Source organism: Python bivittatus, unplaced genomic scaffold, assembly GCF_059951505.1.
Source record: "Python bivittatus isolate LINGU-HERP-01145 unplaced genomic scaffold, Pbiv_v1 ctg000180_np1212, whole genome shotgun sequence".
Taxonomy (NCBI): Eukaryota; Metazoa; Chordata; class Lepidosauria; order Squamata; family Pythonidae; genus Python; species Python bivittatus.
In genome coordinates, this window is record NW_028277047.1 from 5,529,069 (window position 1) to 5,554,541 (window position 25,473).

General features: G+C 47.2%; 1 protein-coding gene across 1 annotated transcript; it reads left to right on the plus strand.

Annotated features, from left to right (window-relative positions):
• POLA2 (DNA polymerase alpha 2, accessory subunit) lies at positions 1-21,412 on the plus strand. The gene is made up of 18 exons (XM_088137412.1): positions 1-137; positions 1,204-1,328; positions 2,575-2,660; positions 3,182-3,239; positions 3,974-4,080; positions 4,678-4,859; positions 5,981-6,069; positions 7,496-7,651; positions 8,371-8,433; positions 8,801-8,843; positions 9,759-9,883; positions 10,512-10,550; positions 11,369-11,442; positions 11,686-11,791; positions 16,622-16,728; positions 18,596-18,655; positions 19,665-19,791; positions 20,896-21,412. The coding sequence occupies exons 1-18, from the start codon at positions 41-43 to the stop codon at positions 21,040-21,042; spliced, it is 1,791 nt and encodes a 596-aa protein (XP_087993538.1). The 5' UTR covers positions 1-40; the 3' UTR covers positions 21,043-21,412.
• The last annotated feature ends 4,061 nt before the right edge of the window (positions 21,413-25,473 follow it).

Consider the following 25,473-nt stretch of genomic DNA (forward strand, 5'->3'; position numbering starts at 1 on the left):
GTTTGGACTTTCTCCGTAGTGGCGCGAAAAGGAGCCGGAGATGGGGCCGGGGATTATGGATGCCGTGGTGGCCGACCTCAAGGTCTTCGGGCTGGACTTCGCGGAGGGGGAAGACAAGGACGCGATTGCCGAGAAATGTACGAGATCGGCCAGAGGGAGCGGGTGGGGGAGAAGGCGATGAAGAGCAGGTGGGGGAAACCGGGCGCTAGTCCTCATGAAAAAATGGGATGGGGACGTGGTTTAAACCTATAGCTTGCCTATTTTTACGGTAGCCTTCCGTCACTTCTAATAAGCAACCGGGGGGGGGGGCAGCCAGCCAATCCATGAGAAACCTGCTGGAATTCCGGGTGTTGATATTCCAAGGTAGACTGCCACTGAACGCGGAGGCTTCATGACGGCCCCAAGGACTGGGTGAGATCAGAGGTCTGCCTTGATGGAGAAAGCTTGCTTCGTTCAGTTTGTTGTAAAGGGGGGCACCCCAAACCACCTCTCTTTGAAGACCCCAGTGGCGGGATCCCAAAATCCGAGCCTGGGTTTCCCACGCCCGGCTAAACTCTGAATTAACTCCCCACTTCTGGGTTTTGCACAAAAGATGGGGTTGCAACCTGGCAAGGCTGGCATGCTCCGCCTGGTTAACCTGGTTAACCCCAGCTAGAAATATTGTATTTATTAGGGATTTATGAGGCTTGTATACTCTGCCAGTCTCTGAGGATTTGGGGCAGTGAATAAAACAGACCTACAACAATGAAATGAAAACAGCCAGTCGAAATATAAATGGTGTGAAACCGTGAGCCCAAAACGGAGAAAACAACCCCAAATCCAGATAGTACAGCTCCGTTAAGGAAATCCTTAACGAATCCTTAAAATCCTCAAGGCAGGATTAGAACTTGGGTCTTCCAGCTTCTAATCCAGCACCTTTAATCCTTGCGTCACCCTCTTTCTCAGAATTAACCACAGTGCCAATAGCCATCTTTGGGCAAACTTTCTCTCTCAAGGAAAAAAGGAGGACCGGAGGAAATGGCCCGGAGAAAAATTGCAGGCGGGGAAACCAGTGCGAATGGCGCAAGACCCATCGCACCCCGGCACTAGAAGTTGCGGGATGGAGCAAAACCATCTTGGCGCCGATGGGGCTGGCGCAGGGGGGGCGACCTCTCTTTCCCACGCTGCCAGCTAAAGAAAAACTCCCTTTTTGCTCTCTTGCAGTGGAAGAATTCTGCATGGCGGGATGGGTGACCGAGCCGGAATTAGGCAACGAGCTGATCGCTTTTGCCATGCGCAAGGAAACCCTGCTTCTGACGCTGGAGAATTTGCATGCCTTCGAACACGAGGTAGAAGGCAAGGGAGACGGGCTTGACTTCGCTTCTAGCAATTGTCGATGACTCTGGTGTTAGCATTGCCTCCTGTCACTGCCCTGAGACAGGAGCCTTTCTCTCAAATGAAACAAAGGTCCTAGTCCTCGTGGTTCACGTGATATAAAGAGGGACGTATTTTTTGGACTGAGTCCGAGAGAGGTTCTGCCTAGCTGAATATAGGCGATATTGATGGCAGTTGCAGCCGCTTTTCGGGTTTTACAAGTAGGGATTTGTGCCGCTCTGCTTAGAAAATCTGGGCGCAGTAATTTAGTTTTGAAGCATTTTCGGGGGGGTTTCCCTAGGGTGTTATTATTTCCACCTATATTATTTATTTATTCATCACATTTGTCACCGCCCATCTCGTGAAACGACTCTGGGCGGTTTGTGACAAGATCAAAATCCATTACAATATAACATAAAAACATTGTATTTTAGCCCGTTTTATTTATTGTTTTTCCCAGTCTCTCTCTTGATGTGAAGTTGACAAAATTCTAGTCGGTGATTGTAATAAAAAATATTGTTGAACTGATCTTTTCCCCTTATAATAAGGCCAAACCCAGTAAGGCTAATCATTAATGCAGTGTTTCTCAACCCCAGCAACTTTAAGATGCGCAGACTTCAACTCCCAGAATTCCCCATGCTGACTGGGGAATTCTGGGAGTTGAAGTCCGCGCATCTTAAAGTTGCTGGGGTTGAGAAACACTGCATTAAGATATAATCAGGGACGTGAGAGAGATGGGCTCAACTCATTCAATTGTAGCATGACTGTGGACTGATTAGATAATGGCTCGACTTAGCCCACCTCGCAGGATTGTTGTGAAGCTAAAATCAGGAGAATCCCCTGCACCCCTGTCCTTAAGCTCAGAGAAAAAAAGACAACGTCTTGGTGTTAGAATAAAGGAAATAAATGGTTAGGATAAAATTAGGAAGGCGACCCACTTGGAAGGAGAATAACCCAAATGCGTAACTTGAGCAAGTTAACATTGTTCACTGTGATCCCAACTAATTACAATTTATGTAGCAAACTAGGGTTAAGCAATTCAGGCTTGGTCCAATGTGTGGTTCTCAGGACTCACTGCCTACAATATGGGGGGAGCTGTGTGGAAGTCCCACCCCGCAGGGGTGTTTCCCAACATCAATTGCACAATCCTGGGCTTGTTTTATTCGAGGAAACAACCGGCTGACGCCTTTGCAATTTTTTGCAATTCTCTTTTCCTTTTAGGGGCTGAACAAGAGAGTCACGAGGCCCCCCAAGAGGAAGGAGGGCCGCTGGTCCGGCGTGGGGGACGTCAGCTCCGTTCAAGAGCCGTATCCTCTCTGGAGTCGGGAGAACATGGCAGTGGTCCCTAGCGGTCAGACCCCTTTGGCCCAAACCAGCTGCTTAAGTGCAACCATGTGGTCTCTTTTCCTCGGGGCCTTTTCAAGCGGAAATGGAACGATTGGAGGAATTCCGAACGTTTAAACCTGCTCCGTGGGAACAGCAAATCGAGGAGGGGTCTGCAAGAGAGAAGAAAAAGGAGGGATCCAAGAACTAAAAGGCGGAGTGTTGTGGATCTCATCTTTTTCTCGCTGGGGATCAGTCCAGTGTGGCCCCCAAAACTTGAAGAGGACAGCCCCTTCCAAAGTTCACCAAATTGTCCTTTTTGATGTCCCCGGAGAGGAAAATTATTCAGTATATGGGGGACAAATGGGAATTAATTTAATTCTGATGTCATGGAAATGTCAGTTCTGTCCAGCCACGCTGGCCTGATTTGTGGAGGAAAGCTTGGGGCTTTGTGTGATTGTATAGAGGCGCCTATATTTTGTGGTTGAGCCTTAACTCTTTGCAGTCTGGATGTCGACGAGGAAGAGGAGGACTTGCTGGGTGCATACGCGTCGCCCTCCAAAGTAAGCGGGGGAAGCTTGAGTCACGGATCTCCTTCGCGGTGGCTTGTAGAAGGAGATCCTGTGGGATTTTATTTCGGCCTGTAGCGAAGGATGACGCAAAAGCTGCTTTTGCTGCCCAGCCACTGAAATCTTGAGATAGACTGCCTCTCAGACTGGAGGTTCTGGTCCTAACGATTGCAGCTAAGAGAAGCCCTGCTGGAAAAGGCCTGGATCTGCGGAGCTTGATCTGGCAGGACCTCCCTCTCACGGCCATTCCCAGCAACTAAGATTCAGTGGCATTTCACTGGCGTGGGAAAAAGGGTAGCTTGATCAGCGCTGCTGAAAAACCAGCTCTTTTGTGCTGCTGATGATTTATATTTAGTGTTTTTTTAGGAATTGATAGCTGGGCCTCTTCCTTTCCTTTCCTGCCCCTCCCTCCCTCCCTCCTTCCTTCCTCTCTCTTTCTCTTTCTCTTTCTCTTCTCTCCCTCCCTTTTTCTTTTTTTCTTTTCTTTCTTTTTCCCCTCTTTTCTCTCCCTTTTTCCGTTTTGTGTCACTGTCTATGTAGATGGTGAGCTAGGAAGGAAGGAAATGAATTTGCGTGAGAAAGAAGAGAGGGAAGGAAGGAAGAAAAATGAAAGGAGGGAAAGAAAGGAACAAAGGGAAAGAAGGATGTTTGCGTGAGTGAGAAAACAAAGGCAAGGAAGGGGGAGAGGGAGAGAGAGAGAGACAGAAAAGAGCCCCCTTGTCTTGCAGCCTGCTCAGAAACGTGCCATCACCACGCCGGAGAACCCCCATTCCAAGCGGACCCTCTCCGGCCGCAGCCCCCGCCTGAACTTCTCGCCCAACAGCTTCTCGCCCAGGTAGGCACCGCCGAGCCGTTTCAAAGCATCCTCGCTTGTTTTCCGCCCCCTCACTTTGGGGAGGCAAGATTCACACAACCATTTGTCAGGCTTGGGCGTGTTGTGGGGACCTGGTTATTTAGCAAATCGGTTGTCTAAGAAAAGAAAAATGGAATTAGGGTGGTGGTCTCCTAGCTCCCGCCTGTTGCTGTCAGTCTGTTTGCAGATCATTCAAATTAAACCTCTAGTCTATAAAGTGTAATAAAGAAGGGAGGAAGGGAGACCATAAGGAAATCTCTAGGTTGGACTGGAAACCCAAAAACCTGCTGGAAATTGCATGGTTTTGCCATGAAGTTACCAGAAGTTGATCTCAATTTGACCGACGTTTTACTTTTAGTTTTGAATAAAGTGAAGTCAATAATAAAATGAAGCTAACGTGGCGTGGGGGTTAGGTGTTTGACTGGGGAGACCCAGATTCAAGTCTGCCCTTAACTGTGGAGGCTCTTGGGGTGGCTGGGACCAGTCAGGGATCTCATGCCAGCCTACCTCGCAAGGTTGTTGTAAAGAGAGACCTCCAACTGCCTTTTTCCTTCCTGTTTTCCTTCTTCCCTCCGCAAGTGTGACCCCTTCCCAGAAGTACAGCTCCCGGAAGAATCGTGGCGAAGTTGTCGCCTCTTTTGGGTCGGCACCGAGTGCCAGAAGCGCCGGATCTTCCCTCTCGGTTCGAGTCTACAACGCCCCCCATTCGCTCACCAAACCGTACAAATTCATGTTCCAGGATCTGATGGAGAACCGTGATGGTAAGGGGCTTTTCGGGGAGGGGGGGGGACACCTATTTTAAAACCTATTTGCACCAACTTTTCTTGGCTTCGACAGGGAGCTCGTATCACCCTGGTCGATCCTCTGCACGTAATAAATAGCTTTTGCTGGGATCCGAAGCAACGGCGAGATTTTGGGCTGAACGTTTCTGCCGTTCCGATAAGTTGGGAGGAGGCAGGAATTGGCTTGAATTAATCTGGAATTCTACCCCGGTTTGGTTGGCCCGGTGGGCTAACTGCTAGGGATTGACTTGGGCTAAGTGCTGGTTTAAATCCCACCATGGTGGTTTTTGTGTGCAGGGTAGCAGAAGGGGTCAACCTAGCCATTTGGGGCTTGGCCATGAACCGTGGTTAAGCAAAGAATGATAAAACACGTTATTTATTCTTTTATGCTATGTCTACGCTGCTCCCCCCGAGGGCTCTGAGTAGCTAACAAACAGAAACGCGGTAAAAGAAAACCCCTTAATAAAAAGAAATGCCCTGAAATAATAGTAAATTATAGAGAGTCCCCAGTTTAAGAGCAAGTTCTGTCCCCAAGATCTGTCCTTAAGTCAAATTTGTATGTAAACTGGAACAGTCTGATTGTATAATACTGTCTAAGTCAGTGTTTCTCAACTTTAAGATGGGTGGACTTCAACTCCCAGCATTCCCCAGCCAGCTTGGCTGGCTGGGGAATCCTGGGAGTTGAAGTCCAGACATCTTAAAGTTGCCAAGGTTGAGAAACACTGGTGTAGGTAGTAGTGTGTAATGAACCATTGTGTATTCAAGACAAATTTTGCTACATTCTTTGTGCATACTTTGCATTCTTAACCCGGGGACTACCTACATAGTAAATAATAGTATGTGTGTTTTCCTTGATTTTAAATATTTTAAATGTTTTTACCAATTTGTAAACTGCCCAGAGTTCCAGGAGTCGGCTGGCATATACGTACAATGCACACACACAGAGACACACGCATGCCTTCCTCTTGAGCTGAGTGGAGAAGCCAGGTCTCCTAAAACCCTGGGGAAAACAGCCAGATCTTTTAATTTGCAAGTTATGAGAATACTTTTAGTTTTTTTTTATTATGTTACTCTTCTGTTATTATTTTTTTTCCTACAAGCGCTCTCCTATAAGATAGAAGAACTCGGCGAAGCCCTAAAGGCGCATTACAAAATAGAAGAATTTTCCTCCGTGAATGTGCCTCTGCAGGTAAGTTGCGTGGCTGCGATTTGATAGCACAGGCATCAGTGGGGTTAAGGATTGGGGCAGCCCCATAGTTCCATGCCTGTGGGCTTTCTGGTGGGTGGGGAAGCATTTTGCACATGCTCAGAGGTTACTTCCGATGGGCTGGACTGTCATATTTTCAGAGCAGGGTGAAAAGTGGAAGGATCAATCTGCGTCTTGGTCCAAGTCAGTTTCACTGGCCCAGTTTCTGTGCCCATCCAGTGGTGCTGAGAATAGGTAAAACTTAGATTTAATGAAACTAATGACCATAAAAGGTCAGCTGGAGGGGAAGCTTCGAAAAACATTCTTCTCTTGAATTCTCCCAGTGCCCTAATTTGTGATCTATTATTTTTGCAAAGCTGGGACATTTGAATGTTCTTAGAACTAGGCAGGGAAGGGGGGACATTTAGCCTCAGCTCCAGTGCGTCATCTCCAAGCTCCAGGTGAGGGAAAGGTTCCCGTTTTTAAACGTTTGTGACATTGATGAATCAAAATTCAGATTTCTTTTTCCTGATTTTTTCCCCCCTCTTTCCATGTGCGACCGGCACTTGGGGACTACAATACCCAGCATCCAGGGGGTGGCTGGGGTGGGAAAGGTCCAGCTGTTGCATTGTTTTAGAACACCTGTATCAACGGGGTTAAAATGAATTCCACCCTAAAAAGAAGGGCACTCAGAACTGTAAATCAGGTCTCCTTTGCGTTGAGCTTCATTTCGTAGACACGTTCCTGTTGTTTTCTTGGCAACAACATGGAAGTGGTTTCCTTTCCCTTTTTCTGGCATGTTTTCTTGACTTCTGAATATAACCTATTGCTGCGGGGTTTCCTTGTGGTCTCCCATCCAAGCCCTAACCAGTCTGACCTTGTTCAGCATTTTGAGATCAGCTACACTCAATTAAGTGCTGCCCTCTAGAGGGCATAAGTCTCGTTTGCATCCAACTGTGGTTCCTGGTGTCTTCCTGGACTTATCCGGGTTGTTTTCTCCACAACAGTATAGGAGTGGCGTGACCCTGCCTCCTTTTGTGTCTGCTTAACCTGCTTCCATAGATTTCCTGGTGGTCTCTCATCCAAAGACAAGCCAATCTTTTTTCAGGCTCATCCAAGGGTTATGAGAGTCTGATTTAAACCTCCTTTCAATTCAGCCTGACTCCTGTTGACTTTATGGATGCATTCGTATCATATCACAGAGATTTACATTTAGATGCCACCCAACTCCAACATAACCCTGGGTGGCTTAAATTTTCTTAGTAATAGGACGCTGGTTTGCCCCGGCCTTTTCCAACCTAGCCACAATTGCTTTGGGATTTCTTAGTGGTCTCCCATCCATCTCCTCACTGGGTCCAGACAAGGCCAGCCAGATAGCCAGAGTGCGTCTCTGACTGGGCATTTCTGTGTTTTCCATGCCCGCGGGAAGGAGCCTGTGACCGTCTTAGGCCAGATTGGTTGCGATTCGAACGGGAAGCTGAACCCCCAGTCGGTCATCCTCGAAGGGGACCGTGAACACTCGTCAGGGGCCCTAATCCCAGTTGACGTGTCCGAGCTCTCGAACTATTCGCTGTTCCCAGGACAGGTGAGAGCTTGAACGGAGAACCATTTCCAAGCCTGGCTTTTAAAGCTTGGCTTTTGGGTTGGAAAGTTGCTGGGGGCCGACCGGAGCACCCATGGGTGCCGAGCAGGGTGTGGTTGTCCCCTTGTGGCTTTGTGCCATGCGCCGACTCGGGCATTGGGGTTAGTAAATGGGGGCTCTAGGTTTCCAGGAGGTGCCATCCCAGCCAGTCGTGGCTTATTCATAAGCTGTGGCTTGTTGCAACCTGAATAGCTAAGCCTGCTGTCTCCTTAAATCAGTGTTTCTCAAGCTTCGCAGCTTTAAGATAAGTGGACTTCAACTCCCAGAATACCCCAGCCAGCCGTGCTGGCTGGGGAATTCTGGGAGTTGAAGTCCACCTATCTTAAAGCTGCGAAGCTTGAGAAACACTGCCTTAAAGATTTATATTTTATCGGTGAGTAAAAATAACAAGCAGAACACACAGAGGCCAAACAATCTCAGATCTTAAGCCACGCTTGGAACAAGCCAGCTTCCCCTTTCATTATTTTGAATTAAAAACGAAGAATAAAGACGAAAGGAGGAAGCCAATTAATTCTGGCTGCCACCACGTTACTTATCCCCGCGCCAAAGTCGTAGGAGAATCCTAATTTATTTCGGATTTTTTTCCCCCGTGTTTTAATTAATTCCCAAGTTGGGTCTCCGGACCGTTGATCATCTTTTTTCCTGTTTTTTTAATTCCCCAGGTTGTGATCATGGAAGGGATGAACAGCACCGGCAAGAGGCTGGTCGCGACCAAACTGTACGAGGTGATTAAAAAACACCTTTTAATTTCAGAAGTCGCCTGGTTTTTACTGTAAGCAGCAAGGATTGATTAAAAATAGAGTCCCAGCATCACCCCAGGCCAGCTGGAGGCACGTTGGGACTTTTGAGACCCCGATGTGGGTGCACTCTCAAAATGGCTGCCAGGGGGCGGAGCCATTGGGCAGCCATATTGGAAAAACCAAATTAAATTGGTGAATGTATGATTTCTCTTCTCGCCTCTTAAGGTTTTCTTGGTCTTTCTGAGCTTATTTCTTTCCTAAGCAGGACTGGCAAACTAGAGCAGGCAGATGAGTTTAATTTATCTCTGTGTGAATAAATAAATGTAAAAATATACATTTCTTTTCTCTTCAGGGGGTACCACTTCCCTTCCACAAGCCAACAGAAGCAGCCACAGGTGGGGTATCCTTTTGCCAACTTGGTTCAGCCGGCATGTGACCTTGAATACGATTCTGGCTTGTTGCTGGGTTTCTCCCTATTAAGCCATGGTTTGTTTAAACATGGTTAGTGGAGCAACTCCCAGTTGGCCAGGTTCACACAGCGTGCTGAGACAGTCCTCTGGGAGCAATATTAAGGAATTATTAATATGGGGTTTTATGAATTGCTTTTCTTGTCTCCCTTTTTAACCCACATATGTGGGCATTTAATTTTATTGCACTGTTTACAGTTATTGTATTTTTTTAGAAATAAAAATGCATCAATAATAATAATACTAATATAATAATATATTAATAATATATTATTAATGCATTTTTATTTCTAATAATGCTAATATAATAATATATTAATAATAACATTAATGCATTTTTATTTCTAACAAAATTACAAGAATTAAACAGTGTAATAGTTTGCTTGCACTAACAAATTATTAACTAATGATGAATAGTGCATGATTATTATTAATGATTTTTATTTCTAAAAATTACTGTAACTACACACAGTCCAATGGTTTACTTGCACTATCATCAAATTATTAATAATAATGCTTTTTATTTCTAAAATATTGCAATAACTAAGTGCAATGGCTTGCTTGCACTATCATCAAATTATTAATAATAATGAATAATATATGATTATTCATGATTTTTATTTCTAAAAATTACAGCAACCATAAACGGTGCAATGGCTTGCTCGCACTATCATCAAATTATTAATAATGTAATCATGATGAGGATGATTAATCATCAAATTATTATTAACAATAATTATTATTATTAACAATAATTTGACGGTAAGGCAAGCAAACACCCGCGGGGGTTTCTCCGGGTCAGAATCCGGCTGGTTGGAAAACTGAATCTTGCCACCCTTCCAGATTCGGAGCCACGGATGGTCTTGGTCGCCTGCGGTCCCTACACCACTTCAGACAGCGTCGCCTATGAGCCCATGGTGGATCTGATCGAGGTCATCAAGAAGGACAAGCCGGACGTTTGCATTTTGGTAACGGAGGCGCTCCCGAAACCGGTTTCCAGGGGGATTCGATGCCCAGCTGGTGCCTTTGCTCCGAGCTGATGTGGCGCGTTCCTCGCTCGGTCTGATGACTAGGAAGAAGTTGATAGGCATTAAATTAGCCAAGATCAGGGTAAGAGAGTTGAAACTCAGCCTGTGCGGGGGAGGAACCCCTGGACCCATATTGCTAATCTGCAATCTGGGCCGCCCATCAGCACTGCTGGGAATCAAGGATGCTGGGAATTGTAGCGTTAAATTAGCCAAGATCGGGGTAAGAGAGTTGAAACTCAGCCTGAGCAGAGGAGGAACCCCTGGGCCCATATTGCTAATCCACAATCCCCATCAGCACTGCTGGGAGTCAAGGATGCTGGGAATTGTAGTTGAACAATAAAACAGCCATCAGATTCCCTACCTTTGGATCCAGGTAACTTTTCATGGCGTTGGGGCGGGGTTTGTCTTTTGCAAACACTTCCCTTTGGGGCCTCAACTTTTCATTTTTATTCTTTTTTCCGGCTGGCCTCATTTCTTGGAAATGGTGGCCACGGTTAATCAAGACCGGGGCTGTTTTTCCCTCCTGCCTCCCTGCTCCTTAACCTTGGCTTCCTTTCATTGTTTGTAGCTTGGACCGTTCCTGGATGCGAAACACAAGCAAGTCGAGGTGAGTGGAGAAGAGAAACAGATGGACTTGGGGGGTTTGGAAGTTGTCTGCGCGTGTGCGAGTTCAGACGGTTGCTTTGGGCAAACTAGGACACCGGGGCCTAGAAGCTTCAGGGAACCTTTCCAGTGAATGAAAACGTCATTTTTCAGTGGAAAACTGTAAAAAAAAAACACCCTCAGGCAAATTCTTCCTGAATTTTGCAGCTGCAGTAAGTCAAAATTTCAACAAGCTGTTTCTTCTGGCAGAGAGAAACTCAGAAAGCAAAAGAGGTCCGTTTTCCCCAAAACTGGTGCTCTCCAAATGGACTGTCCCCAGCTAGTAAAAAGCCATTTTCATGCTGGTGGGGAATTGTAGTTCCCCAAAGCTGGAGGGCATTAAATTGAGGGAGGTGGATGCTTGGCCGAGTCTTCAGTCCAAACCCAGACTTCAAATGAGCTTCTCAACAGCCTGATTTAAATCAGGGAAAATCCCTTTAAATCAGGCTGAAGCGTTGCTAAGTACTTCTAAATCTCTCTGGTGCCTCCAGGACTAACCCTGGAGACACCAAGGATTAAGCCTGCAAAAAAAAGTTTTTTTCAAGCAAGTGATGAGTCTTCCTGCAGAAAGAAACTAAGGTTCCAGTCCTCATGGTTCTCATAATTTAAACATCGGCCACGTTTCCTCTTATATTGGACGGTATTGGCCCCTCTAGCGTGACGGCCTTCTTGCAGGAAATCCGTCTTTCCCTGCCCTGAATGTGGTGGGATTTGAACTCGGGCCCCCAGCCTACAAAACGGGGGTTCTCCTCTTGCTCTCCAACCGAGCTGATTTGCTTCTAGGAAGGGCAGTTCATCCTTTCGTACGACGAGGTCTTCAGGAGGTGCTTGAAAACGATTATCGAAGGAACGAGGAGGTAAGGAACCCACTGGAAAAGCCAGGGATTGAACCGGGAGGTGGGGTGGAGATTCCCCGGGGCTGAAAAAGTCAAGAAAAATCAGTGGCTTTAAAGTTGCTGGTTTTCAGTGCGTGCACAAATGTTTGCACAAAATTTGCCCCAATTTAAAAAGGGCAGCGTTTGTCATCCCAGGTTCTCCTGGCCTCAATGCAACCTTCGTATTCCCGGTTCTCACAACCGTGTATCTCTGCTTGATCCCAGCGCCGGCTCCCACCTGGTTGTAGTTCCTTCCTTGAGAGACGTGCATCACCTTTGCGTTTATCCCCAGCCACCTTTTGCCTACGAACTCCCCAAAGAGGACCAACAGGTATTTATTCCCCCCCCCCTCCAGCTGTTGCGTGCAATTGAGAGGTTCCTAGCTTTCCCTGAAGGTTGACGGGGCCAGGAATCTTGGCTTGGGCTAAATCCTGAAAGGAAACGTTGGATAAACCTTGGATAGATTCAAGGCGATGCCTTTCCTTGGCCTTCCTCCTGTTTCCTTTGCAAAGCCCCTTTTTGCAGAAGTTTGACTTCGCGGTTTGCAAAGCGTCCGCCAGAACCGTGACGCTCTGCAAAAAATTCGAAGCAAAAATAAAGGCGCGTGCCCACATTGGGCTGTTTTGAAAAGCATTGGGGCCTGTCCCACATCACTGGATTTGGGGTGAGGACAGACTATTTGCTCCCATTTTCATTGCTTCATGTTTGGGGTGTTTTTCTTGATTGATGATTGCAGTTTACATGGCTGCCCGTCTCAAGTTTATTTATTTATATTCCAAATTTCGTCAGGTTCCTGACTCGGGGGGGCTAACGGGTGGATTGTTCTGTCTTTAAGTAAAATGTGTCTGTGTCTATGTTAAGAATACTGGTAGCTTCACCCAATAGTTTCAGGACTTTTCCTTTACGTCAGTGTTGTCCAAACTTGGCCACTTTTAGATGAGTGGACTTCAACTCCCAGAATTCCCCAGCCAGCATGGCTGGCTGGGGAATTCTGGGAGTTGAAGTCCACTCATCTAAAAGTGGCCAAGTTTGGACAACACTGCTTTACGTTGTAATGCGTTATAAAATCGGCTGATTTGTTTGGAGTGGCCCAGGAATTAGCAAATAACACTGAGGAGGGTCTGCAAGTTGCCCATCTTGTTTCTAAAACATAGACAGAAGGCAAGATCGTGGTGGACGGGTAGGTGAGTGGAGAATTTGCCCTTGTTTCTATTTGGCATCCTTGAATTTAGTTAAAAGCAAGCAGTCTTTTCAAAAGGACACCCCCCACTCCAGATATATAGGGTGTAGAGATGTTCGGGGACGGGGTGCAGAAAGTTTGAGGAAAAAGACTTGTTAAGATACACACAAACACACACACACATGGTTGTTTTTACTCAGGTTTTTTTCATCTCTCTAGTTCAGTGTTTCTCAACCTTGGGAACTTTAAGATGGGTGGACCTCAACTCCCAGAATTCCCCAGACAGCATGCTTTAAGATGGGTGGACTTCCACTCCCAGAATTCCCCAGACAGCATGCTTTAACATGGGTGGACTTCCGCTCCCAGAATTCCCCAGACAGCATGCTTTAAGATGGGTGGACTTTGACTCCCAGAGTTCCCCAGCTGGCTGGGGAATTCTGGGAGTCGAAGTCCACCCATCTTAAAGTTCCCAAGCTTGAGAAACACTGCTCTACTTGGATTGAAATGCCATAATGCCTGGCTTTGGGGCTGCCAAAGGTATATCTTGCATCTTTACTCAGGAAATTTGGGGGTGTTTAAATGGCCCCCCCGCCCCCATCTGATCCTGAAAAGAGCTGGTTGGCTTGTTCCTTTGAAAAACCATCTGCTGGTTTTGTTCCAATTCAGTTCGATAAGACATGATTCACTCGGACCAGGCCAGAATCTAGATTCAAAGGCCAAATATTGGGTTGCTGCTGTGGCTTTTCCTGGAAAAGGGAATTTGGTTTCAGGCTTTCCAACAGGTGCTGCGTAGCCCCCCCCCAGGTTCAGGATGGTCGGAGAGGGCTCAGCCCCCAGCAGGGGGCGATACTGGTTCAAGCAAACTTTTTGGCTTTGAAGTTGCATTTTTTCCAAGAAAAGCGAGCAATTTCCTGCTTCTTCTGATGGGAAATCAGAGATGTTTCTCCAGAGAAACCCAGTTGGGTCAGGGACAGGAGGGCGATTCAGGCCTGAGCTGTGGAGCGTAATATTTAGGAAGGGAGGATTTATTTTTTTCCCATCAAGCTGAATCTTACGTCGTCAGCCTCCAGGCTCACTGGATCCCACGTTTACAAACTCTGCTACTGCCTTTATCCTACGTTATAAGCACAGGTGGACATACACAGGGCATTTTGCTTTTTGCAAAAAGATGCTAGGAGACCCAGCTTTTCTTTTGGGAGCGCTTAAAGAGTTCTTTCGCTCAGCTGGAAAGGGACTCCCGGGGAGACCTGGAAGAATCGGTCATAAGGGAGCTCCTTGCCCTGGCGTGTATAGTCCAAACGACATGTCATGAAAGGAAAGCGGCTTGGGGAGGGAGGAGGAAAAAAGCAGAGCTGGGCATTTTATTTAGTTATTTATTTATTTGTGCAATTCCTGTAGCCGCCCATCTCAGTCTAAGCGTTGCTGTTTCTGTTTGCTTGACTTTGCCTGGAAGGGGGTGATACACATTCCCCTATGGCTAGGAGTGTCCCCCAAATTGCTTTTGGCTATAACTTCTGCCAGTCCTGCCCAGCGCATCGGGGATGCTGGCAGGGATAAACTAAAGCATCTGGAGAGCCAGTAAGATACAGCTTTGAAGGACACCTGAATTGGCAGGAACTACTATATTACGAGAGCTCATTGGGCGGAAGAGAGCCAGGCTGGTGGCGTGGCTAAAGGCACCAGGCTAGAAACCGGGAGGCCCTGAGTTCGAGTCCTGCCTTAGGCAGAAAGCCAGCCGGGTGCCCTTGGGCCGGTCCCTCTCTCTCAGCCCTAGGAAGGAGGCAAGGGGAAACCATTCTGAAACCTTGCCAAAAGACTGCAGGGACTTATCCAGGCAGTCGCCAGGAGTCAAGGCTGACTTGAAGGCACCCCCCTCCCCGAAAAAACTGTATTATTATTTATTTACATTTATTTAATAGTCCAGTGGACTCTATAGAACAGTGTTTCTCACCCTTGGCTGCTTGAAGCTGGGTGGACTTCAACTCCCAGAATTCCCCAGCCAGCATTGCTGGCTGGGGAATTCTGGGAGTTGAAGTCCACCCAGCTTCAAGCAGCCAAGGGTGAGAAACACTGCTGTAGAAACTCAGCTGTTCTCAAAAGGGGAAACTGGCCACTTTCATTCTGTGAAATCTTCTTTGTGCATCCAGTTTTCTCCTTTTTCTGCAATCAGAAACACACACACACACCCATCAGAAAGGCCGCACCATTTCTCAAGGGCAGGGGATTCCCTTCTGGGGAAGATCCAGAGAAAGCCGGAAGGCCAGGCATTCTCAAGCCTCTGGTGCGTCCTTGGCTGGCTGGTTTTCGTCTTGCTTAAGGAACCCCCTGGGAAAAAAATCACCAGACCGTCCTTGCTCAAGCGTGGAATTCCCCAGCAGAATTCACCATGTCCCGTGGCTGTTTAATTTGCAATTAAAGTCGGTCTGGGGTGGTTGGAACGCCATCAGGGTGGATTGGAACTCCATCTCCCAGAATTCCATGCCAGTTGAGGAATCCTGGGAGTTGCGGTTCCAGCACGTTGGGACAAGGTTGGCTTGGAGAAAGCCACCGGGAGGGGGGGTCAAGGTTTAGACGATCTTAGCTTGCATCCCTGAGCCATGCTTGACAGTCCTTTTCATTTTCATTTTAAAATATGTACTTATTTAAAGCATTCATAGCTGTCTCACGGCAGTGACTCTGAGTGGCAGACCGAGATTAAAACCACCATTAAGACCATCATGTGAGAGCCACCTCAGTTTCGTGGTCAAGGTGCTGGCCTAGAACCCAGGAGACTGTGAGTTCGAGTCCCACCATAGGCAGGAAAGACAGCTGAGTGACTTTGGGCCAGTCCCTCTCTCTCAGCCCAGCCCACCTCACAGGGTTGTTGTTGCGGGGAAAACAGGAGGCAGGAAAACTAGGCATGTTCATCCCCTTGAGTTATAATTAAACAAGGCAGGATAAAAGTAATCATAATAGCAAGAACAACGATATAGCCCCCTGACACCCCAATTAAACAGTAACCCCCCAAATCAATAACTGCCTGGCCCAAATGCCTGGAGGAACAGCCAGGTCTTGAGGTCTTACGAAAGGCTTGATCGGAACCCCAAATTCCTACATCCGCCTCCCGTGGGAGAGATTGTGAAGCGCTGAGAATGGGAGGAACTTTTTTTTTTAATAATATTTTTATTAAAGTTTATATACATAAAAACTAATACAACACTGAAAGGCCTACAAGCAAAAAGAAAGAAAAAAAGAAAAGAGAGAGAAATAAATATCAAAGTTGACTTCCCCCTCCCTCCAAACAAGTATATGCATTAATAGTTATTTAACGCCTTCTCTAATATTCCTTAAAAAAAAAGCCCTCTTCGTCCCTTTTCTCATCCCCAAACGATGAAAAATACTCAAAACTCAACCTAATCATCAAAAGCCTTAAGAGCACCAGTGATAATAAACGATCTATTTTAAACAAATCGATCTATTTGGCGTTTTAACTTCTACATGTAACCCTAAGGACTGGAGGAACGTTGGCCGTCCGTGCCGTTTGTTGGTAGCTTATCCCAAACCGCAGCTCAGTCTGGACTGCAGACAGCCCCGGAAGAAGAAAAAAATCAGAAGGGTCATCGAGATTCCCCTTTAAGGATCTTGCGAACAAAAGAGGGCTTATCTTATCACGATTCCCGAGATTCTGTAATAATCTTTGCATGAAAATTTGCAAGCATGAGTCCCTTGCAAGGCGGGGTGAGTCCCACTTCCGGGATAGGGCCCCGAGGTAGGAGTGGTTGAATTCAGTCAGTCTGGACTTTTAAAGAGGAGAAAAGGGAATTCTATACAAGCACCTACCTTTTCTGTTTCTTTTCCACCTTTGCAATGAAAATAAAAAACCAACATTCACGGGCTTGGATAGCTTCTCCCCTGGTTTGGGGACTGGCCTACGAAGGGTTGCCCAATGTCCCCACCTCCCTATTTTTATTTCCTTTTTCCCTTTTTCTTTGCAAACTCCAGAGAGTGCTGTTCGTCTCGGATCCCTGCACCTTAGAGATCAACGGGGTGGTTTTCGGCTTAACCTCGTCGGATTTGCTTTTTCACATGGGAGCCGAAGAGATCAGCAGGTACGATCCACAGATGCAGACCTCCGCCCTGCAAAAGACGTTCAGTGGCACCCACGGGAGTCAGGAGGGGGGAGGTTTTTTCCCCCCTGCCGTGCAGACACGCTGGCTGATGACCCTGTCCCCCTTGGGGGGAGTCAAGTGATTCAGGGACCAGCGTCACTCTTTGTGGACCGGAGTCTTGCGCAATCCCGGTGGCTTAAGGGAAAGAAAACACTTTGCTTATCTGCAGACGGCAATGAGTGTACGAGAAACACACCCCCTGGCTGATGGACGAGGTGGGATAAGAAATGAGTCAGAAGTGGGTCACAGTCATAGGAGGAAGAGAAATAAACCCTACAGATTGGGGTCAGCGGCGGCTGCTCCAGGGTGTCAGAATTTGCCTTGTTTTCAGAAACATTGCTTTCCTTTATGCTGTTGGTGCCTCGTTGGGCAGAGAGTTCCAAAAAAATTAAAATTTGCAGGGCCCTGGGGCCACAGGAGCCCAGATTCCCCAGCCTTGGTATATCAGGACATTATTTTGGGTGCTGAAAGCCTCTCTTGATTAAAATTTGCAGGGCCCTGGGGCCACAGGTGCCCAGATTCTCAGCTTTGGTTTATCAGGACATTATTTTGGGTGCTGAAAGCCTGCACTGGGTAAGAAATTGGAAGGAGCTGGGGGAAATGCTTTAAGGTGGTACAGCCACACGGGAATTTTATTTAGCTGTTCCTTGGCTACTAAGACGTTCCTCCAGCTTTATCCAAAGGATGCCTTCCAATGTACCAGCCGTGGGTCCCATGTCACTCTCCAAATATCGGATAACTCGGATCCCATCCGCCGTACAGCAAGGCCCGTGACGAAAGAATGGAATTACGTTTCAACTAACTTTAATTAACTATAAGTTGCCCACCTTTGCTGGACTGCCTTAAGGACTAGAATCTTGGGAGGCGTTTTATTTAAGGAGGTGAATCCTTTCATCCAGAGGGAATGTGTTAGGGTTTTGGTTTTTTTTGAGGTAAAATTCTGATTAGCCATGACTAACCCATGGGTGTCTGCAAGAAAATGACTGTGACTAACGCACGGGGGGTTTGCAAAAAAAAACATACTTACGGTCTCACGCAAGGCGGGCGTCTTTTTGTGATTGGCAGACTTGCGTTACGGACCGACGCAAAAGCAGAGTTTTTCCTGATTTGGAGATTCAAGATCGCGAGATTGGTGCGTTTCCCACGTCGGCAGCTGAGTTGAGGGTTTGGCCCGTCATTTCCTGCCTCCGGTGTAAATCACCGTGAGGATTCAGGGGCTTAAACGGATCAGGTTTAAACCATCACATGAAATCAAGGGTTTGTTTAGAGCCAGATTTAATCCTTTGGATAAATTCAGGGAGTCCCCAGTTGAAGAGCGAGTTCTCTTCCCAAGGTCTGTCCTTAAGTCAAATTTGTATGTAAGCTGGAATAGTATTATTGTATTATAGTGTATAAGTCAGTGTTTCTCAACCTTGGCAACTTGAAGAGATGTGGACTTCAACTCCCAGGATTCCCCAGCCAGCTATGCTGGCTGGGGAATCCTGGGAGTTGAAGTCCACACCTCTTCAAGGTTGAGAAACACTGATATAAGTAGTATCGTGTAATGAACTTGAACCATTGTGTATTTAACTCGAATTTTGCTACAGTAGGCTCCGTTCTTAACTATGGGCCGTCCATAAGCCAGGTGTTCTTAACCTGGGGACTCTTCTCTAAGCCATCAGATCTTCCCGCCCCTTCCTGCATTTTTATCCTCAACACAACCCTATAAGGTAGACCAGCCCAGAAGTCTATTCAGCTATCAAACTCTATTAATTTTTTCCTCTGTTCTTTCTCGCTGTCTTTTTTTTTTTTTTTTCCTCCTGCCCAGTTCTTCCAACCTCCAGGACCGTTTTTCTCGAATTTTGAGACACATCCTGACTCAGCGGAGGTGAGCCTCAGGACCCCCGTCAGAACACAGCTTGCATTGTGTCCCCTCCCTGCCACTAATACACAAAAACAGAGATGTGAAAAGTGCAATTTGTGTCCGTTCTGGGCCGAGGGAAGGACTGGGATTTGATGCGAGGCTTCCTGCGTTCCCTACCAATCATGGGACAAAGAGAAGTTCTAGTCCTCATGGTTATGAATAAAGCATTAGTGAAGGGAGGGAGGAGAGAAAGGGAAGGAAGGAGGGAGGGAAAGGGAAGGAAGGGAGGGAGGGAGGAGAGAAAGGGAAGGAAGGAGGGAGGGAAAGGGAAGGAAGGAGAGGAAGGGAAGGAGGGAGGGAGGGAGGGAGGGAGGGAGGGATCAGTGAGCCTATAGTGGCCAGTGGATTGGAAACAGCCAGGATGTGATCCCTGTGAACCCCTAAAAGATGACCAGGGCCTTACATCTTGGTTTACTTCTTGGGCCCAACTTCAAATGTACTTTGATTTTGGCTTAGCATAGCTTGCAAACCCAGCCGTTGCGGTTTGTAAACCATGATTTGGTGGCTTCGCCTGATCTATAATCGCAACCCATTGCGGCTGGTCCGCAAACCGCCATTCAATAAGCCATGGTTTGCTGGGTTGAATCATTCCAGTCCCCCTCTCGCTCTCGTTTTGAATTAGTTCCGGCGTGGGCAAACGGGTGCCCTCCGGGTATTTCGAATTACAGCTCCCCTTGAGTAGAGCAGAAGAGAAATGGAGCCTCTTTTCCTCTGTGGAAACGTGCCGCGGGCCGGCCTTGGGAACACGCGGCCTTTTTTTGGCCCTGACGTTTGAGACTGCGGACCCTCCCGGGAGGGGACCCTGGAATTAGCCGCAGCAGCGTTACAAAGACCAGCTTGGCATCACGTTGGTACTAGAGGGGTAGAGGAGAAGAAACAGCTGTCGGGCGCGCCCTTGAATATGAGCAAGAGGTCTGACAAAGTATTGGGGAGTAACTCAATCTCTTTTCTCCCCCCCTTAAATTCTGAACAGCTACTATCCTCTCTACCCACCCCCTGAGGAGATGAATGTGGATTATGAGAATTTCTACCCACACGCCTCTCTGCCCGTCACGCCGGATTTATTGATCACTCCCTCCGACCTGAAATACTTCATTAAGGTGGGGAGAAGCAAAGTATGAGCTGAACGGAAAAAAAAAGCAGGCCCACCCTTGGGGGCTTCCTGCTTGGATACCCAAGCTGTTGGGGCTCGCTCCTAAAAATAACACAAGATTACAGTCCTCATGATCCCGTTGAAAGACGGGCTCAGAGAGAGGCAGAAGAAGTTCACTGCTACCAAGGGCGACAGTTTATCTAATTCCATGTTGGGGGTGGTAGTACATGGGGGGTGGGCGGGGGGCAGGCCGAGAGAAATCTCCCAACATTCCCTGGAGGATCAAATTTGGAATTGTTTCTGTGCAAAATACGTGCCTCGCTGAGTTATAGCCCTTCCCTGATTCCAGGGTTAGGATTCTCGCCCTCACTCATCGGCGGTGAATGTGGGGGTTGACAGAGGCATCTCTTAAGCTGCTGAACGTGCCATGGAGCTTCCATGTTTAGAGGCTGTCTATCTTAGAAGACAAGGTGCCCGCCAGTTTTGGGAAGGGGGTAGCTAGCCGTAACTGCGTGCTGGTGGTCCGCAACACTGGACTGTCCTCCGCTGGAGACAGAATGCTGGGGGGCCATAAAGATGGTTGAACCTACCTGACAAACCAGTTCTTACCCTTATATTTGGCAACTTGCCTGGGCACTAAATCATAATTTGTTTGGTTTGGGTTTAATGTATATCGTTAAGGTTGCAGCTCGTTAAACTATATGGCTTCACAGGAAGAGAGGAATGAGTTGGTGTGGTTTGCTTAACAAACCATAAAATACCATGATATGAGAAGATAACCAGTGCTTAGCTCCAAGCATCACACTAAGCTACAACGTGGCTTGTTTGTCCCTTAGTGGATTATGGTTTAATCAGGAAATCCTAGTTAAATAACAGAGGCTTAGTGCATTACTTAAACCCAGAACGGCTCGTCCATCTATGTATAACTGAATTTTCGGTGTCCAGAAAATTACTATAAAATAACAGGACGGGTTGGCTTTGCACAAACACTAGGCTAAATTGTAGTTTGCGTGGCTAAGCCGTCACGATCTGATTGCAGCTGATCCGACACGTGTTCCTAGAACAATCTTGATTTTAAACCAAGATTGGTGTGTTTTGTGTTCTCCCGTAGGACGTCCTGGGGTGTGTCTGCATGAACCCCAGCCGGCTGACGAAAGGACAAGTGGGGGGATGTTATGGACAGGTGTGGGTCCAGCCACAGGCCTGTGGGGCCGAGCGGAAGAGCCCGTGCATCGCTGCGCAAGTGATCAAGATCTGACCAGGTCCTGCCACCCTTCCTGTGAACTTCACCCTTTTGCTGAAGCTGGGCCAAAACACGTTTAGCCGTCAATGGGATGAGTTTAGAGCAGTGTTTCTCAACCTTGGGAACTTTAAGATGGGTGGACTTCAACTCCCAGAATTCTGTGCTGGCTGGGGAATTCTGGGAGTTGAAGTCCACCCATCTTAAAGTTCCCAAAGTTGAGAAACACTGGTTTAGAGACTTTTCTTCTCCAGCAATGTGGTTTTTTTAGATCCCAAAATCTATCTGACTCAAACATCCGGACAGAATCTCCTTAAGTCTGTGTTTATTTGCTGGTTCTTTGCAGTTGGATGGTGTCTCCTGGATAAATATATTCTCCGTGCTGCTTTCTGTTATCTCTCTATGTGAATCCGCTGATTTGGGTTAGGTTCAAATCCTTTTTCTCGGCATGACATACGGAGTTCCTCCAAAATGCCCTGCAAAGTGAACTTCCTGCTTTTTGTACGATGGAACGCTGGCTCCTCTGATTTTTCGCGGCAACAACCTCCCTGTGAGGTTGGTTGGGCTCCGAGTCCCTGGCTTTGAATCTTCTGGTGCATTTTCATGGTTGAGGACTCACCTGACTCGAATCTTCCCATCTAAGCCCTTTAACTTTAATCCACTGTTTCTCAACCTTGGCAGCTTTAAGACATCTGAATTACATCTAATTCTGCCCTATAAAAATGTCTAATTTGGAGACAACTTTTGGAAGTTCTCTGGCCACATCCATGGAGATTTAGGTTCTGTATTTCATAGTGAATGTTTTTCTTCTTTGCTTTTTTAAAATGTGCTTGAGAATGGTTGGATCAGTGTTTTTCAACCTTGGCAACTCTAAAAGGTGTGGACTTCAACTCCCAGAATTCCCCAGCCAGCATGGCTGGCTGGGGAATTCTGGGAGTTGAAGTCCACACAGCTTAACGTGGCCAAGGTTGAGAAACACGGCTTTATTCATTGCACTGCAGTGAATTTCATAACTTAGGAAATTCATTGGCACCAAAAATGCATTGATGCTGTCCATGTGATGCAAGAAAGTTCATTTTAAAGTGCAGAAGTAGGGCAATTGTTTGGGGGTTCTGTCCCCCTGCACCCCACAATGCCAGAATAGCAAGGCAGTTGCCTTCAGTAGGCAAAAAAAATAGGTGCAGAATTTGGTGATGAGCCAAAACACATTTTCTGTCTGCCGTCTCAAACTTCCTGCAATCGGGCCCCCAGAATTACCTAGTTAAACGCCAGTTTTGGGAAGTGTTTTTCAGTAAATAAAATCACAGTTCTGGGTTTCTGCATGGTTTCTCATCCTGTCCCTTTTTAAAACCCTTGTAAAAATCCAGTGTGGGTCCCGGGCTACCCTCTCCCAAAAAGTAACCCCCAATTTAAATAATGATTAACAAATTGGATAGCTTTTGAAAGTGAGTCTTAACTTCAGGATTGGATCTGAGATCTTTGCAAAATTCAGGCACCTTTATAAAATGGGGATTGCCCGTAAAAACAATCCAATTTAGGTTTGTCCTAGTGTTGTTCGCTTGTTGGCCCTCACCCCATATTTTATATTTTATTTTTTGGAGCACGGCCCAGTAATCTTACAGATATATGGCCCTCAGCCTGTCAGATGTTGGGTGCTCCTATTTTAAACGAGGGTGTTTTATTTTTCAAAAGGAAAAGTTGATCAGATCAAAGTTCTCTAGGAGCAATTAAAAAGCGTCTTGGCATCAGGCTGGGGGTTTATTTATTTCCTGCCTGTTGTGAATACGTTCACTCCCTTTGGCACACGTGAGAGCAAAGTGCCAATCCTTGTGTTGCATTTTGCAATGTTTGGCAAGATGGCACCGAAAGTTGGGCGAGGAGGTTTTTCAAGTCAGGGTAGAAAATGATTTTTTCCCCCTTTGTTATTTAATTTGATCTGTGATTTCTCCCCAAGGCAGCGTCTTCCTCTCTCCGATTCCACCTCCGTCCCAACCCTGTTAAGAGACAGACGGCTGGGCCCGTGACAAAGTGCTGCCAATTATTTGGCTCTGTTTTAGTGCAGCGTGCGAATTGGGCAAGTTGTGGTTCCTTTACCATATGGCATTGGGCCAAACGGGCGTTGTGGGATGTGGGAAGCCAGCCGGAGGCGGCTCCAAAAAACTGAGTGAGGGTGTCTGCGAGGAGGTCAAAAAGGTCAAGATGGCAGCCACAGCCATGCAATTGGGGCCCCACCCATTTTTACGTCCGTTGCGATGTGCGTAAAAAAGGGATGGGGCTTGGGATGCATGATGGTGGCTGCCCACTTTGGAGAGACCCCTGACACCAAGAGTTGTGTATAGCGCCAAGCTATGAATTGTGGCTTATAAACCATGGTGGCTGCCGTTGCACAACACCTCTGTTCTGGCCTGGCAGAATGGACGGGCCCTTTGAAAAAGCCCCTTGGCATCTTTGAACCCCATGCAATTTTGGAGGAGTGGGTTGGTTTTTAGCTGGCATTGCTCCCTCCCATAGAGGTAGAAATTAGGGAGGGAAGGAGGAAGGAGAGAAAGGGAAGGAAGGAAAGAAAAGAGAAAGAGGGAAAGGAGAAAGGGAAGGAAGGGAGACAAAGAGGGAAGGAAGGAATTGAAGGGGAAGGAAGGAAGGAGAAAGAAGAAGGAAGGAAGAGGGAAAGGAGAGAAAGGGAAGGAAGGAAAGGAAAGAGGGAAAGGAGAAAGGGAAGGAAGGAAAGAAAAGAGAAAGGGAAAGGAGAAAGGGAAGGGAGAGAAAGGGAAGGAAGGAAGGAGAAAGAAGGAAGGAAGAGGGAAAGGAGAGAAAGGGAAGGAAGGAAAGAAAAGAGAAAGGGAAAGGAGAAAGGGAAGGAAGGGAGAGAAAGGGAAGGAAGGAAGGAGAAAGAAAAAGGAAGGAAGAGGGAAAGGAGAGAAAGGGAAGGAAGGAAAGGAAAGAGGGAAAGGAGAAAGGGAAGGGAGAGAAAGAAGGAAGAAAGGAAGAGGAAGGAAGAAATTGAAGGGGAAAGAAGAAGGAAGGAAGAGGGAAAGGAAAGAAAGGGAAGGGAGGGAGGGGAAGGAAGGAAGGAAAATTGAAGGGGAGAGGAAGGAAGGAAGGGAAAGTTGGAGCAGGAACAATGTTGTGCTCAGCTTTCTGGTATTTCCAAGAAAACGCGTCAGTTCCTCCTTCCTTGGCAAGACTCGCTACGCCCGATTCCCTGACGTTTCCCCCGGGGCTTCAGTGCTGGGGGGTGCATGTGAAATCTGGGTCTTCCGACATCTGCGTAGAGCCAGTGGCCTCAGCGGCCGCTGCCTCGCCAGGAGGAGCTCCTCCGCGTCCGTGCCTCTCTCGCCCTCAAATTCCTTTCGGGCCGAGTCATCCTTCCTTCTCAAGCCTGGGACTGCTTCGCATTAATGCATTTACGGCTGCTCTCGATTTCTAAGCAAAGCCGAAGCGGGAGAGCAGCGACGTCTGCCAAGGCAGCTGCATTCTTGCCCCGTGCTAAGCTAAGCTAAGCTAAACTTGGCTTGGAGGCATTGGGGTTAGCTCTCGCCCTTCCCTTTATGCAAACACAGCCTGCGTTTAGAAGATCGCGCCAGCCTAGGAGGATTCGGCAAACCGACCCACGGCTTGGTTCATGCAGCCCATAAAGCCACAAACGGCTTCTTCGCTTCTGGTGTGACTCCAGTCAACCCTGGTTAACCCAATCGTGGCTTAGGGATGAAGCCAGCTTGGGACACCAGAACCATCCCCCCCAGCTCTCGACACCAACTTTGTGATTTCTGGAAGACCAGAGACCTGCCTTCTGCACATGTTCTGATAAACTCTTTAGAGCAGAGTTTCCCAACCTTGGCGACTTGAAGAGGGGTGGACTTCAACTCCCAGAATTGGGATTGGGATTCTGGGAGTTGAAGTCCACCCCTCTTCAAGTCGCCAAGGTTGAGAAACACTGGTATAGCTCAAGGAGAGAGAAAAAAGAAAAGAAATATGTAAAGAAGTGACTTCTGATCTTCTTTACAACAATTAACACTTTCCACCCTCCCAAATTATCATTCCCTTCTTCCCATAAACAGTACATCCCTTGTTAATAAATCCAGAAATCACCAGGTCCTTTTCATCTCTTCAGCAAAACAAAGTCCCTAAAGGGTACCACCAGGAAAATCTAGACCACCTTGAGCAATTGGGATGGAAGATGGGATCCAGTCACCTAGGTAACTGGTATAGTCCTCTCAGAGAACCGCACCAAGCCACCACATTGTGGTATAGTCCCCTTGGAAAAGTTTGCAAAGAATGCAGAGAAAACTGGCTACTTTAGCATAAATTCACAGGAGGAGGGGTTGATCGATCTGTCTGTCCCTGTTTTGGCCTGCCTATAATTTAAAGGGGGGAAATGCATTTTAGAAGCTTTTTAGAAACTCTCGAAAATAGACAGTCCCTTAAGGGAAGCTATTTTGAGAGCAACGC